This window comes from Hippichthys cyanospilos, chromosome 9 (genome assembly GCF_059441005.1).
Source record: "Hippichthys cyanospilos isolate Australia breed blue-spotted pipefish chromosome 9, RoL_Hcya_1.0, whole genome shotgun sequence".
Classification (NCBI taxonomy): domain Eukaryota; kingdom Metazoa; phylum Chordata; class Actinopteri; order Syngnathiformes; family Syngnathidae; genus Hippichthys; species Hippichthys cyanospilos.
The window spans coordinates 22,439,389-22,454,305 of NC_142377.1; the positions used below are offsets into that span (position 1 = coordinate 22,439,389).

General features: G+C 36.2%; 3 protein-coding genes across 3 annotated transcripts; all 3 read left to right on the forward strand.

Annotated features, from left to right (window-relative positions):
* Nucleotides 1-235: 235 nt before the first annotated feature.
* On the forward strand, nucleotides 236-2,733 carry LOC148419522 (snaclec rhodocetin subunit delta-like). The gene is made up of 7 exons (XM_088423973.1): nucleotides 236-474; nucleotides 576-638; nucleotides 1,147-1,177; nucleotides 1,385-1,470; nucleotides 1,680-1,814; nucleotides 2,220-2,313; nucleotides 2,394-2,733. The coding sequence occupies exons 2-7, from the start codon at nucleotides 576-578 to the stop codon at nucleotides 2,465-2,467; spliced, it is 483 nt and encodes a 160-aa protein (XP_088280099.1). The 5' UTR covers nucleotides 236-474; the 3' UTR covers nucleotides 2,468-2,733.
* A 1,070-nt stretch (nucleotides 2,734-3,803) lies between these two features.
* LOC148419523 (killer cell lectin-like receptor subfamily B member 1B allele C) lies at nucleotides 3,804-8,631 on the forward strand. Its single transcript, XM_088423975.1, has 8 exons — nucleotides 3,804-3,955; nucleotides 6,071-6,166; nucleotides 6,276-6,338; nucleotides 6,973-7,003; nucleotides 7,227-7,312; nucleotides 7,514-7,648; nucleotides 8,165-8,258; nucleotides 8,342-8,631. The coding sequence occupies exons 3-8, from the start codon at nucleotides 6,276-6,278 to the stop codon at nucleotides 8,413-8,415; spliced, it is 483 nt and encodes a 160-aa protein (XP_088280101.1). The 5' UTR covers nucleotides 3,804-3,955; nucleotides 6,071-6,166; the 3' UTR covers nucleotides 8,416-8,631.
* Nucleotides 8,632-9,817: 1,186 nt separating this feature from the next.
* Nucleotides 9,818-14,453, forward strand: LOC148419524 (killer cell lectin-like receptor subfamily B member 1B allele C). Its single transcript, XM_088424002.1, has 8 exons — nucleotides 9,818-9,888; nucleotides 12,049-12,144; nucleotides 12,254-12,316; nucleotides 12,991-13,021; nucleotides 13,225-13,310; nucleotides 13,509-13,643; nucleotides 14,048-14,141; nucleotides 14,226-14,453. The coding sequence occupies exons 3-8, from the start codon at nucleotides 12,254-12,256 to the stop codon at nucleotides 14,297-14,299; spliced, it is 483 nt and encodes a 160-aa protein (XP_088280128.1). The 5' UTR covers nucleotides 9,818-9,888; nucleotides 12,049-12,144; the 3' UTR covers nucleotides 14,300-14,453.
* The last annotated feature ends 464 nt before the right edge of the window (nucleotides 14,454-14,917 follow it).

Consider the following 14,917-nt stretch of genomic DNA (forward strand, 5'->3'; position numbering starts at 1 on the left):
AAATGAAAATCTTTATAATAGAACTGTTTTTTTCGTCAATAAAATTCTTATAATGTGCCTAGTCCGAAAAATTGCAAGAAAAAAAGCAAGGTAAAAATGTATGGTCATGAATGAAAATCTATATTTTTAGTTTGTTAAATAAATAATCACACAATATTATCAATCTGCCATGTAACACTTCGTATTTATTTATTTGTCTTGGTGACCCTAATAGGCCACCGTCCTTTTCTAAAGCACTTTTTCTCCAGCAAACATGGACAACTATGAAATATTTCCAGCATTTGATAACGTTTTCAATGGGTCAAAGGTCTCAGTGACATGCCTCTGGATATAATTGGCAACATTTTTTTGTCGTTGGGTGACTTTTGCGATTTTCAGGCAGAACTTGTCTGGGGAGTCACATGACGTGGTGGTCAGGACATAAATAGGGAGCTCCTCCATGTCCGCAGCATCCGTCCTGTCTCCTCTGAAAAGGTAACAGCTCAACCTTCTCTCTTTTATTTTTTCATTCACTTGAAGTCATTTTTTGTGACTGAACTAAACTTGTGTTTGCTAATTTGCGTGACGCTCCCCAGATGGCGTTTTCTACCGCTTTCCTGCTGCTCGTTTGTGGAATCAGCCAACTGCTGACTGGTGCTGTGAGTAAAACCAAAAACCAAAAACTAATTACCAAAGACAAAGCAACTAATCAAAAATCACGAACCAAAAACTGAAAAATGCAGGAAAATTCATCACAGACTAAAAAAAAAAAAAAATTAACTAAAGACAAAACACATATCAAAAATTGCAAACAAAAATTATACACCAACTTAATCAAATCAATCATTGACAAAATGTGATGAGAGTTGTGGCCCCATCACATTTTCGGATTGAAAATTGAATTCAAGATTCCAGATTGAAATCCACATTACACAAACATGGATCGTTAGAATACTGCAACAACACAACAGTAGGATACCCGAGTGTGTTTACTATTGGAGAGGGCCTCCTAGTTAGTTAAAAATCAATTTTTCTTATGTCTTTTTCACTCTCCTGAGAGACTGCCCCTGGTGGCTATTTCTTTCATTTCTATTGCACCCTGTTTCCAAACAAACTTGAACACAACCCGTTGCCCTGTACAAAGTGAATAATTCTCTTTCTTTACAGTGGACTGCACCGGTGGAAACGGAAGAGCCAAGTAGGTACCCGGGAAGCGCTCATGCTTACGTACATGATATACATATTTATAATTTCAAGCTTTCATTGGCTTGACTCGTACTCGGCTGAATTTTGAAAGACTCTGTTTTAAAAGTCTTTTTTAGCGGCGAAGTATTATGTTATCAGTACTCTTGAATGTTGAATATTAATGTTGACTATTACGCACAATGACTTTCTTGTGTTCCAGGCTTTGAGTGCCCTGAGGGCGGGATTCGCACAACCAATCACTGTTACTTCCAGGTCGAGGAAGCTCGGACATTCGAGGAGTCAGAGGTAACAATTTTCACACGATCATTGTCATTTACATTACAGTGTAAATTGAGAATGAGAACTGAAAGGGGGTAAGCATTGAACCTTGTGGCACACCTTGCTTGATAAATTAATTGAAAAAAAAGTTTGAATAGCAATCAGCAAAGAGGTGATGCTAATATATGTTTCGATGGCCGTGACCATTGTTGACATTTTGCAATTTGCCTTATTAGAGCGACTGCCAGGAACGCGGTGCAAATCTGGCGGCCATCCACGATGATGAGGATTTTACTGCAGTCAATGATCTGGTTAAGGCATCCAACAGCACCATGAACTCATGGATCGGACTCCGCAACGACAACGAGAAGGTGAAACACAGATACAAGTTGATCTCAAACTATTGACACAATTTATCAAAAAACAAAACAAAAAAAGCAAATAGAGTGCTGTGCAATACAGTCAGATAAATTCATAATTATCATTTCTTCAGACTACAACTCATTAATTATGAACGGAAAGGGCCCTTAATAATTATGCTTTTAATATGAATAGCTTTGAATAGAATGCTGATTACAAACTGACATTTGTCAGTTGATTCGTGATTGATCTCTCTTCCTATACAACATTTCGCAATAAGTCGCATCGTGTTCCAATGCATTTGCTCTCAATTTGAAAACAACAATGTCACAGCTTTAAAAAGGAGTCACGGTCATTTAATTCGCTGACGCCTGCAGAAACGTACGAGTGATTAGTTGTTGATTTTAATCCTCCAGAGTGAAATTCAGTGGGTTGACGAGTCAGATGTGGAGTACGCCAGCACATTCAAGTTAACGTTCACAGAGGAGCTCAAATGCGCCGAGACTGATGGTAATATTTTTATGACGAACAGCAACTGTTTCATCATTGGTATTTATGACTAATGTTTTTTTGTTTTTGATTCATCACAGGAGTTGAAGTGCTCGCTTCTGACTGCGACACTGCTCAGTACTACGTTTGTTACGTAGATATGAAGGACGAGTGAAGGTGTCCTCCGTTGGAAGGCTAGCGCTGCGGCCGTACTGCAACATTTGGTCTGGATTCCAAACCGAATCGCATTTATTCTCTTACAATTATGGTGAACTCTATGAAATTGCTTATTCAGAGGGAAAATGGTCTTTTTATTGCTTCTAAATACTATGAGCGGATCACTAGTTTTGCTTAGTGAACCAGTCTCACTGATGTTTTTGGTTCTTTCTACTTGAATTTGCTAAATCTGTGACAAAATGAACATCAACTGTCTGCCCATCTATCGAGTGTGAAATAAAAAGGAAAAAAAAGAAAATCCTTTTGCGATCTGTCTTTTTTGCCAATTGAGAGGTTGAGAGCACTCACAAAGAATAGAATAGAATAGCTTCATTGCCATTTTCTGGCTGGTATACAACAACATTGGGAGTGCCTCTCTGATTGGTAATAATTATAGACTAAAGGACAGTTTTGCAGATTGCAGTTGTTTTAGTCAGTGTGTGCTGGTTTTATTCAGACTAAAGATTTTTTTCTGTTATTGCTATACTGTAGACTATAATATAGTATAAATAGACTGATTTGTAACAAAACACAAAATATAACAATGTTAATGTGGTTCAACAATCAACACACATGCACAATAACACACACACACACACACACACACGTATACACAACTAACGACGACAGAAGGAATCACAAAGCAGTAACACTGTGAGGCACAAACATTCATTGACGGCCAATATATAATTTGCCAAATAATAGAACAAGTATGCTAAACAAATGTCATAATGTGATGAAAGTTACAAAAATATGTCACAACATTTTAGATATTTTAAATTTCACTCAAAGTTGGTGATCAATTGTTATTTTTGAAGTAATTTGTCCCACAAACTATCACTTTTGTCTTTTTTAATAACAAAACGTTTTTTAAAATATTTCATTTCAAATATTAAAAATAACTCGCTAGGCCGTTGTACAATTTAAATTTAACATTTTTTTAATTCAAAATAGCGTTCATGGTAGACGGAAGTTACGTAATAAATTTCGGTTTCAGCCAATCACAGAGCCAATCATTAAAGAGGTACGTTACCAAGGCTATCCCTTTTTTATTCCTTTCTAATAGTAAAAAGTTCAACAAAATATTTCATTTCAAAAATGGAAAACAACTTGCTATGCTGTGAGTAATATTTAAATTTAACTTCCAAATATTTTGCATCACCAAATGGAAAGTTGCGTTAAACATCCGGCTAGCGCATTTACGTTTCAACCAATCACAGACCCAACCTTCAGGCAGGCGCGTATTTCCAACACGGAAGTAAAGGGACCAAAATAAATTATAAACATTGCCGACTTTCGACAGTGGGACTTGTACAACAGAATGAAGCAACATTTGGTGCGAGGAACTTGGACTGAATTGCTAAGTTATCTCGTTTACACGTTGCAACGTGATATCATTCAGCATGAGCCAAAGTTTTTACAAAAATCTACGAGTATACTTAAAAGGGTAAGCCAACTCCGAATCAAAAAAAAAAAAAAAAATCTTTGGGGCCAAAATGTGACGTTGGTCCAGATATGTAAAAATACATCTGGAAAAACCTTTCCACTGAGGCTGTGGTTGTATTATACAAAGTTAGAGTCATATTTTGGGAGGAAAATTAGTTTGAATGTCACGTTGCAAACCAGTCCTGCTTTGAATAGCAAAATTTTAGTCGTTGACGCCTCACATTTTTTTCAATTACCTGTCCTAGCCACAAAATAGGGCCAAAAAGCTACTTTTCTATGGGACTGACTTTGCTGTGGATAAAAGAAGTTTCTCGCGTCAATTCAACTATGTTCCCTGGCTTCAAGATGCCGCATAATTCCAATAAGGCTTTGTCGCCCCCGTGTGGCATGATAGGGCATTTCACAATGTTTTAAAGGCTCTTCTGTATGTTTGGGTGAAATTTAAATAAAACGAGCTTTCACACTATTTTTGGGTTGATTTAAGGAGTTGAATTCGGACACAAAAGAACTTTGCCATGAATTGACATTCAAATGTCATTGGATTAGGTTGAAGTGAGGTTTTTTTTGGGGGGGGGGTACTGTTGCCACTTTATGGCAATTTAGTGTTTGAATTAAACTGAGGTGTTTCATTTCGAAGAAAACAGTGATTTGAAGCCATCTTGTAGCATATTGATATGAGTTGTGAGTTTTTGACACGAATAATTCTTTGTCAGTCTTGTTGTCAAGGCACTGTGTTCAAGTGAGTTAACACTTCACAAAGTTGCAGATTTGCTCTCAAAAAGAAATCATTATAAATAAATACTTGTCCACTGAAAAATATTCAACGTAAAGCGTCCTTTTATGGGATTACAGTAGAGATCTGTGCACAACATTAAATCCTAATTTAATTATGAATAAATATTTGTCCACAACAACACAATACTCAACATAAAGTGTCAAACCTGTTCTGAAAAAGGCATTTGCCCCAAAGGGAAGAACAGTGTTGCACAATTTGAGCTCACGAATGTTAAGTCAAATTGTGAGGGGAAATGTGCAATAGAGATGGTCAAAAATAAAAGTCTATATAGTTAAGGTCGAATTGTTTGTGATAAGTCATTATATTTTGACGAGTCCTACTTGAAAGGCAGAACATTGCAGGAAAAATAATGAAATAAACCTGCAACAAAGGCTTGTTAATTTTTTTTCCCCCTTTGGTCCTTTTTTAGTTTTTAGTCTAGTCCAACTTCGAAGATAGGGTGCAGACACAGTAATTGATATCTGCAAAATAAAGATGTAACTTTTTTTGGTTTCTTATTTAGCTTGTTTATTTTGTTCAAAAAAATCATTCAATCAATATTTTTTTTCTGGTCTGACTTAGAGGGAGAAAAAATATCAAGATAAATCGTGATGTAAACTTGCAGTAAAGTTATGGTCATGAAAAAAAAAATGATTTTTTTTCCAAACCTTTTTTTACTTTGTTTCTTTTGTTAAAAAAATGAAAACATCAAATACATTTTTTTTGCTTGGTCCCATAGCAGCAAAATTTACAAGAAAAATAGTGAAGTAAATCTGCAATAGAATTGGTCATAAATGAAAATCTAAATAATAAAGTTTGATTTTTTTTTTTTGAATAAATATTGTTTTTTGACAAATGGGACTTCAAAGGAAAAAACATTGCAAGGAAATAGGAAATAGCAAAGTAAACCTGCAAAATAAAAATGAGTTCACAGGAACATTACAAGAATAAATTGCGATGTAGCAAGGTAATGCTGCAGAGTATTTATTTATTTATTTTTTGAGGAGACCCTAATAGGCCACCGTCCTTTTCTAAAGCGCTTTTTCGCAAGCAAAAATGAACAACTATAAAATATTTCCAACACTTGAATCAAATTTTAAAGGGGCCAAAGGTATATCCAGCTAAGTTAGCCAGACAAAATGCTGTTATATGCCAAAATCAGAGCAAAATGAACTTTTCCTTCAAGACAACAAAGCAGAATGATGGATGGATGGAAATTGGGAGTTATGTTGCGGGTCAGGTTTAGAGATAAAACAAAAGAATTTGCAGCTGCATTTTTTTTGCCTCCGGATATGTTTGGCAACATTTTTTGGTGTTTTGAGTGCCTTTTGCGATTTTCAGGCAGAACTGGTCTGGGGAGTCACATGACGTGGCGGTCAGGACATAAATAGGGAGCTCCTCCATGTCCGCAGCATCCGTCCTTTCTCCTCTGCAAAGGTAACAGCTCTACCTTCTCTCTTTCTTTTTTTTTTTTTATTTGCTTAAAATCATTATTTGTGACTGTGAACTAAACTTGTGTTTGCTGTATTTGTGTGTTGCTTCCCAGATGGCGTTTTCTACCGCATTCCTGCTGCTCGTTTGTGGAATCAGCCAACTGCTGACTGGCGCTGTAAGTAATACCCAATACGTAATAGGTGATCATCATCGATAGTTCAAAATAATAGCGGGGAGCAAAAGAAAATCGCCCACCAAAGACTAATTACAAAAGACAAAAGGGCAAATCAAACGTCATGAGGAAACAACTTACAAAAACATAACACAAAACACAAATCGAAAATTACAGTAATTTTTCAACATAACACCAACACACTTGGGATGCTAGAATATCGCTACAATACAACAGTAACATGGCTGATTGGGATTACTTGTGGAGACTGGTGGCGAGTAAAACGGCAGTTCAAAATCAAAACCCATAGCGTCTCTTCTGTCTCCCTTTTTGGGAGATTGCCCCCTGGTGGCCGGTCAAAAAACTGGACTATAAGCAGCAGAGTTCAAAGAGTGAGGAAAAAAGTACAGGCTTATAGTGTGAAATTTATGGTACCTGTATATATATATCATTGTATTGCTTAATCTCAGTTAACATTCAGGACATTTATATGCAACTGTGATGTTTTCCTCTTAAATTAAACACTGGACAGAATTCGAATCAGATTCAATTGTAAATCAATTCTTGAATATTCCAAAAAAGGTTGAACACAATCTGTAGCCCTACACAAAGTGAACCATGCTCTTGTTCTTTACAGTGGACCGAAGCAGTGGAAACGGAAGAGCCAAGTAGGTACCCGTGACGCATTCACGCTTGCATGATAAACATCCTTATGATTTTTAACATGTTAATAATTTCACGCTTCCATTGACTTGACTTATGCTTAGCTGAATTTATAAAGACTCTGTTTTAAAAGTCTTGCTTAGCGGCGAGCTGTTATGCTATCAATACTCTTGAATGTTGAATTATTAATGAATTATTATTATTAATGTTGACTTTCTTGTGTTCCAGGCTTTGAGTGCCCTGAGGGCGGGGCTTCCTTAAACAATCGCTGTTTCTTCCAGGTTGAGGAAGCTCGGACATTCAAGGAGTCAGAGGTAGGGATTTTCACACGATCATTGGAATATACAGTGCAAATCGAGAACGAGAACTGAAAGGGGCTTAGCATGGAACCTTGTGGCACACCTTGCTTGATATATTATTTAAAAAGTTTGAATAGAAATCAGAAAAAAAGATCATGGTAAAATATGTTTTGATGCCCGTGACTATTGTTGACGTTTTGTTATTTGTCCTATTAGAGCGACTGCCAGGAGCGCGGTGGAAATCTGGCGTCCATCCACGATGAGGAGGAATTTACCGCCGTCAATGATCTGGTTAAAGCTTCCAACAGCTCCATGAACTCGTGGATCGGACTCCGCAATAACGACGAGAAGGTGAAACATTGATACAAGTTGATCTCAAACTGTTTACACAGTGTATCAAGAAAAAACAAATAGAGTGCTGTGCCATACAGTTAGCAAAATATAGAACTGCAAAACCTTTTTTTTTGCAAATTTTTTATACTTGAAATACAATCTTAACTTGTCCTATTTACACCTTTAAATTATTTATATATTTCATATCTTCTCAATAGTTTCCCTTTGGTTTTCTATGCAAAGCTAGCTCAAATGCAGAATTATTAGGAGTCCGATTCAAGTCATATTAACATTGCTTGTAAGCCATTGCCTCACTTGGAGTAAATGTGATGTTTTTTCTTACAAAGTTTGACGTAAATGTCTCTTACAACATTTTGCAAATAAGTAACAAGTCAGCAATAAGTGAAGTATGTTTCCAATAGATTTGCTCTTAATTTGAAAAGAAAAACGTAGTTTCCGTCACAGCTTTGAAAAGGATTCAATTAGATTTGCTGATACCGCAGAAACCTGAGTGTGTGTTTTTTTCTCGTCCAGACTGCCACGCAGTGGGTTGACGAATCAGATGTGGAGTACGCCAGCTCGTTCATGTTGACTTTCACAGAGGAGCTCAATTGTGCCGAGACTGACGGTAATGTTTTCACGAAGGAGAAGAGAATCATTTCCATCATGCATATTTGTGACAAATGCTTTTTTGTTTTTGTTTCATTCCAGGAGTTGAAGTCATGGCTTCTGACTGCGACACTGCTCAGTACTACGTTTGTGCCGTGGATATGAAAGACGAGTGAATGTGTCCTCCATTCAAAGTCTAGCGTCATGGCCGTACCTCAACATTTGCTTTGGACTCCAAACCAAATCACCTTTATTCTCATATAATTACGGTGAACTCTTTACGAAATTGCTAATTCTGAGGGAAAATGGTCTTTATAATTGCTTCTAAACACTATTATTAGATCGCTAGTTTTACTGAATAATCGCACGGATGTTTTTGGTGCTATCTTCTTGAAATCTGGGACAAAATGAACATCAACTGTCTGCCCATCCATCGAGTGTGAAATAAAAAGAAAGAAAAACAAAATCTTTTTGTTTGATCTGTGTTTTTCGGTTGTACGGGCTGGTCGAGGACACACACATAAAATAGAATAGAATTGAGTGCCTTTACTGTCATTGTACAGTTGGCACACAACAAAATTGGGAGTGCTTCTCCGATTGGTCCATTATGAACAATAAATCAAATCAATAAAGAATAAAATATAGTTTCACAGAGTGCGATTGTTCTTGTAAGTCTGTTCTTGATTTATTCGGAATAAAGATTTTTTCTGCTATGGCTATATTTTTGGATTAATAGACTGATTTGTAACAAAACACAATGTACATAACAAAATATAGCAACGATATCAACAATCAACACATGCATCCACACAACAACAGCAGAAGAACATTTGTAAACCACTAACCATTATGAAGCACAAATTTGAGGTAAATTGTAAAAGAAAATCTAAAAAAATGCAATGTTCAAATATTGTACTTGCTTTTTGTTGTTTTTAAAGAGTTTTTTTTTCTTTCTGCATATTGAAATCCAAGATTTGGGCAGTCTTCTGTGAAATAAATTTTGCCAAATAAGAGCACGTTTGATCACAAATATCACAATGAAATGAAAGTTATCAATAGACCACAGATTTTTAAATGTTTTGCATTTCACGAAAAGGTGGTTATCGATTGTAATCATTGAAGTAATTTGCCTCGCACCTTTATCACTTTTTTGTCCTTTTATAATAGCAAAAAGTTCAAAATATACATTTCATTCAAAAAAAGACTACCTACGCTGTGTGCGCTGTTTAAATTTAACATCAATTCAAAAAAGCTTTCATTAATAAAGGAAATCACGCAAAACATCCGGTTTGCGCATTGCGGTTTCAGCCAATCACAAAAGCAACCATCTGCCAGGTAAGTTGTTAAATCAATCGCGTTTTAGTCCTTTCGAACTATACAAACGTCAGAAACCTGTTTTTTTTTTCAAAATTAATAACAATTAGCTAGGCTGTATGTGCTATTTAAATTTAATATCCAAATAGCTTTCATCGCTTGAAGGAAATTACGGTTAACATCATTTGGGTGTCAGCCAATCACAGAAGCAACTAGCAGGCAGGTGTGTATTTCGAACAAACACGGAAGTAGTAAAGTAATCATGTCCGATTTACGACAGTGGGACTTGTACAGCAGAATCAAGCAAATTTTTGAGCGAGGAACTTGGACTACCGGTAAATTGTTATGTTAGCTTGTTTACAGGTTGCAACGTGATATCATTTAGCACGAGTCAACATTTTAGCAAAACTCTACGAGCAATTGACTCCCTCTAAAAAGAGTACAGTACAAGCTAACCCCGGAACAAAAAATTCTCTGGCATCGGTCCATCTATGCAAAAAAAACAACATATGACATGGCAAGACTGTTCCATTGATGTTGTGATTGTATCATATAAAGTTAGAGCCACATTTTGGGGGGGAATTTATTTTGTCACGTTGCAAACCCAGTCCTGCATGAATAGCAAAAATTCAGTCGTTAATGCGGCGCATTTTTTTTTTTATTATTATCTTTCGTAGCCACAACAATAACGCCAAAGTGCTACTTTTCTCCGGGACAGACCTTTGTCATGCATAGAAATTTCTCACATCAATTAACATAGTTCTCTGTCATCAAGATGCCACATTTCTTTCCAGTAAGGCTTTGTCGCCACCTGGTGGCACGATAGGGCATTTAACAATGTTTTGAAGGCCCTTATGTATGTTTGAGCAAAATAATAATTTTTAAAAAAGTGCTTTTACACTACTGTATTTTGTGGCATCAGTGAACTTCAGTGGATTGAGTTGAGGAGTTAAATTTGGACAAAATAGTGCTTTGACATTGCCATTTCCATGACAGAGAATTAGGCTCAAGTGAGTTGAGACATTTTTGGGGGGGCCCAAAAGTGCACTGCTGCCACTTTGTGGCAATTTAGTGTCGGTGCCATTGTTTGAATTGAGCTGAGGTGTTTGCTGCAGAACGCAATGCTTTGGAGCCATCTTGTGGCATCAATGAACCATATTGATGTGAGTTTTAGACAGAAATAATTATCTGACAGTCTTGTCAAGGCACTGTGTTGAAGTGAGTTAAGGAGTATCATTTATGCAAACACAGTACTTTGCTGCCATCGTGAAAATGAAGCCTCATGAACCACTTTATTTTTTACAGTGTGCCCTTGTGTTTTGCGGATGTGGAACACAAAAATTCCTGCAAAATTCTGCAGTTGCTATTGACGTTTTTTTTTCTTTGCCTTTGTTTATTATTGTATTTTTTTTTTGTTGAATACAAATACGCGCATAAACGATATTTGTTTGGTCTGACTTAGAAAGAGGAAAAAAGTGAAGAAATTGAATGAGGTAAACCTGCAGTATTAGATTTCATTTTGGGGGGGGGCTTTTGTTTAATTTTGTTTGTTTCTTTTCTTAAAAAATAAATACATAAAAGCAACATTAAACCAAATAAGCGGATAGAGTGACGACACATTCATTGACATCTATAAAAATAGAAATTAAATGTTTTTGCCTTTTGCTTCTTTTTTTTTTAGCTTTTCTATGTTCTTAAAAAAAATACCAAAATAAAATCTACTTTTTTTTCTAATCCAAGATTGAAAGAGGAAAAAATACATCGAAAAACATTGATGTAAACCTTCAGTAAATTGATACTCATGACTGAAAATCCACAAAAAGGTTTTTTGTGATATGTTTTTGTTTGTTTGTTTTAAATGAGTACATGAAATCAATGCTTTTTGCTTGGTCCAACAGGTCCAAAAATGTGAGGAAAAATTGTGAGGGAAATGTGCAATAGATATAGTAATAAATGAAAATCTGAATAGTAAAAGTTTGACATGTTTTTTTTTTTTTTAATAAATAGCTTTCTTATATTTTGATAAGTCGTTTAAATGAAGAAACTTTGCAAGAATAATAACAAGGTGAACCTGCAACAGAAATGTGTGATCATAAATGCAAATCTGCGAAATTACAGTAATCAAACTGCAAGGTAACACTCAGTATTTATTTATTTGGCTAGGTGAGCCTTACAGGTCGCCAACCTTTTCCAAAGCGCTTTTCTGCAAGCAAACATTAACATTTACAACATTTACAACACTTAAATAAAGTTTCAATTAATCAAAAGTCTTAGTAATTAAGTCAGCCAGACAACACAACAGTAGGTCACATTTAGAAGAAAATTAACTTTTCCTTCAAGAGAACAAAGCAGAATGATGGATGGATGGAAATTGGGAGTTATGTTGCAAGTCAGGTTTAGAGATAAAACAAAAGAATTTGCAGCTGCATTTTTTTTGCCTCCGGATATGTTTGGCAACATTTTTTGGTGTTTTGAGTGCCTTTTGCGATTTTCAGGCAGAACTGGTCTGGGGAGTCACATGACGTGGCGGTCAGGACATAAATAGGGAGCTCCTCCATGTCCGCAGCATCCGTCCTTTCTCCTCTGCAAAGGTAACAGCTCTACCTTCTCTCTTTCTTTTTTTTTTTTTATTTGCTTAAAATCATTATTTGTGACTGTGAACTAAACTTGTGTTTGCTGTATTTGTGTGTTGCTTCCCAGATGGCGTTTTCTACCGCATTCCTGCTGCTCGTTTGTGGAATCAGCCAACTGCTGACTGGCGCTGTAAGTAAAACGCAATACGTAATAGGTGATCATTGATCGTTCAAAATAAATACGGGGAGCAAAAGAACTAAAAACTAATTGCAAAAAACAAAACAGCACATGAAAAATCATGAACAAAAAATGTAAAAACACAAGATAATTAAGCGCAAAGAAAAAACATAACTAAAGCCAGATCCCACATTTTTTAGCTGACCAAAATCAAGAAAATAATTGTTCATCATAAAAACCAACACACTTGTATCGTTCGATTATTGCACCAGCATAACAGTAACATGCCTGATTGGGTTTACTAGCGGAGACTGCGCCCGGGTGTCAAGTAAAATAGCACTTCAAACTCAAAACCCAAAGTCTCTTTTTCTGTCCCCCTTTGTATTCTGGGAGATTGCCCGCTGGTGGCTAGTATAAAAAACTGGACTATCAGCAGCGGGGTTCAAAGCGTGAAGAAAAAGGTAGCGGCTTATAGTCGGAAATGTATGGTACCTATATATGTCTCATCGAATTGCTTAATCTCAGGACATTTAAATGTAACTGTGATGTTTCCTTCTTAAATTGTTTAAACACCGGACAGAATTAAAATCAGATTCAATGGTAAATTCATTCTTAAATATTCCAAACAAACCTGAACACAATCCCGCAGCCCTACACAAAGTGAACAATGTTCTTGTTCTTTACAGTGGACCGAGGCAGTGGAAACGGAAGAGCCAAGTAGGTACCCGAGACGCATTCATGCTTGCATGATAAGCATGTTTATGACTTTTAACATGTTTATAATTTCATGTTTCCATTGTCTTGGCTTTTACGTAGTTGAATTTTTAAAGACTGTTTGAAAAGTCTTGTTTAGCGGCGAGGTGTTATGCTATCAGTGCTCTTGAATGTTGAATATTAATGTTGACTTTCTTGTGTTCCAGGCTTTGAGTGCCCTGAGGGCGGGGCCAGCTTAAACAATCGCTGTTTCTTCCAAGTTGAGGAAGCTCGGACATTCAAGGAGTCAGAGGTAGGGATTTTCACACGATCATTGCAATTTGCATTACAGTGCAAATCAAGATCGACAACTGAAAGGGGCTAAGCATTGAACCTTGTGGCACACCTTGCTTGATTAATTTTTTTAAAAAAGTTTGAATTGAAATCCGGAAAGAGGTCATGCTAAAATATGTTTTGATGGCCGTGACTATTTTGCTATTTGCCTTATTAGAGCGACTGCCAAGAACGCGGTGGAAATCTGGCGTCCATCCACGATGAAGAGGAATTTGCCACCGTCACTGATCTGGTGAAAGCATCCAACAGCTCCATGAACTCGTGGATCGGACTCCGCAATAACGACGAGAAGGTGAAACATTGATACAAGTTGATCTCAAACTGTTTACACAGTGTATCAAGAAAAAACAAATAAGTGCTGTGCCATACAGTTAGCAAAATTTAGAAATACATTGCTAGTGGTATCTCAAGGAACATTTTATTTTTTGCAACTTTTTGATACATGTAATGGAATTGCCTCAGTTGGAGTAAATGTGATGCTTGTCCGTACAAAGTTTGACATAAATGTCTCTTACAACGTTTCGCAAATAAATAACAATTCAGCACTAAGTCAAATAGTGTTTCCAATACATTTGCTCTTAATTTGAAAAGAAAAACGTATTGTTTCCGTCACAACTTTGACAAGGATTCAATTAGATTTGCTGATACCGCAGAAACCCGAGTGTGTGTTTTGTTCTGTTTTTGTTAATCTTCCAGACTGCCACGCAGTGGGTTGACGAATCAGATGTGGAGTACGCCAGCTCGTTCATGTTAACTTTCACGGAGGAGCTCAATTGTGCCGAGACTGACGGTAATATTTTCACGAAGGAGAATAGAATCATTTCCATCATGCATATTTATGACAAATGATTTTTTTGTTTTTGTTTCATTCCAGGAGTTGAAGTCATCGCTTCTGACTGCGACATTGCTCAGTACTACGTTTGTGCCGTGGATATGAAAGACGAGTGAATGTGTCCTCCATCCGGACTGAAACATTTGGTCTGGATTCCAAACCAAATCGCATTTATTCTCATACAATTGTGGTGAACTCTTTCTGAAACTACTAATTCTGAGGGGATATGGTCTTTATTATTGCTTCTAAATACTTTTATTGGATGGCTAGTTTGCTGAGTTTGCTGATGTTTTCGGTGCTTTCTTTATGAAATCTGTGACAAAATGAACATCAACTGTCTGCCCATCCATTGAGTGTGAAATAAACAGAAAAAAAAACAATGTCCTTTTGTGATCTGTCTTTTTTGGCAACACAGGCTGATCTAGGCCACACACTTATAATTCCTTAATATAGCAATATATAATTAATATAGTAATATATAATTACTTAAACTTAATATAGAGCTGTTGATGCAGTTCATCAACACGCACACACACAACATCAACTGAAGAAATATGTAAACCACTAATCATTATTAGGCACAAAAATTCATTTAAGGTCAATTGTAAAAGAAAATCTCTATAAAAAAAAATACAATGTTCAAATACTTATTCTTTGTTCATTTCAAAGTTTTTTGTGCAGTTTTAATTCCAGAATTTGGGCATTATTGTGTGAAATAAAATTTGCCAAAAAAT

Coding starts and splice junctions, on each gene's coding strand:
- LOC148419522 (XM_088423973.1), top strand. CDS start 576: ATGGCGTTTTCTACCGCTTTCCTGCTGCTCGTTTGTGGAATCAGCCAA. Junction 639..1,146: donor GCCAACTGCTGACTGGTGCT/GTGAGTAAAACC, acceptor CTTTCTTTACAG/TGGACTGCACCGGTGGAAAC. Junction 1,471..1,679: donor GGACATTCGAGGAGTCAGAG/GTAACAATTTTC, acceptor TTGCCTTATTAG/AGCGACTGCCAGGAACGCGG.
- LOC148419523 (XM_088423975.1), top strand. CDS start 6,276: ATGGCGTTTTCTACCGCATTCCTGCTGCTCGTTTGTGGAATCAGCCAA. Junction 6,339..6,972: donor GCCAACTGCTGACTGGCGCT/GTAAGTAATACC, acceptor TGTTCTTTACAG/TGGACCGAAGCAGTGGAAAC. Junction 8,259..8,341: donor CAATTGTGCCGAGACTGACG/GTAATGTTTTCA, acceptor GTTTCATTCCAG/GAGTTGAAGTCATGGCTTCT.
- LOC148419524 (XM_088424002.1), top strand. CDS start 12,254: ATGGCGTTTTCTACCGCATTCCTGCTGCTCGTTTGTGGAATCAGCCAA. Junction 12,317..12,990: donor GCCAACTGCTGACTGGCGCT/GTAAGTAAAACG, acceptor TGTTCTTTACAG/TGGACCGAGGCAGTGGAAAC. Junction 13,311..13,508: donor GGACATTCAAGGAGTCAGAG/GTAGGGATTTTC, acceptor TTGCCTTATTAG/AGCGACTGCCAAGAACGCGG.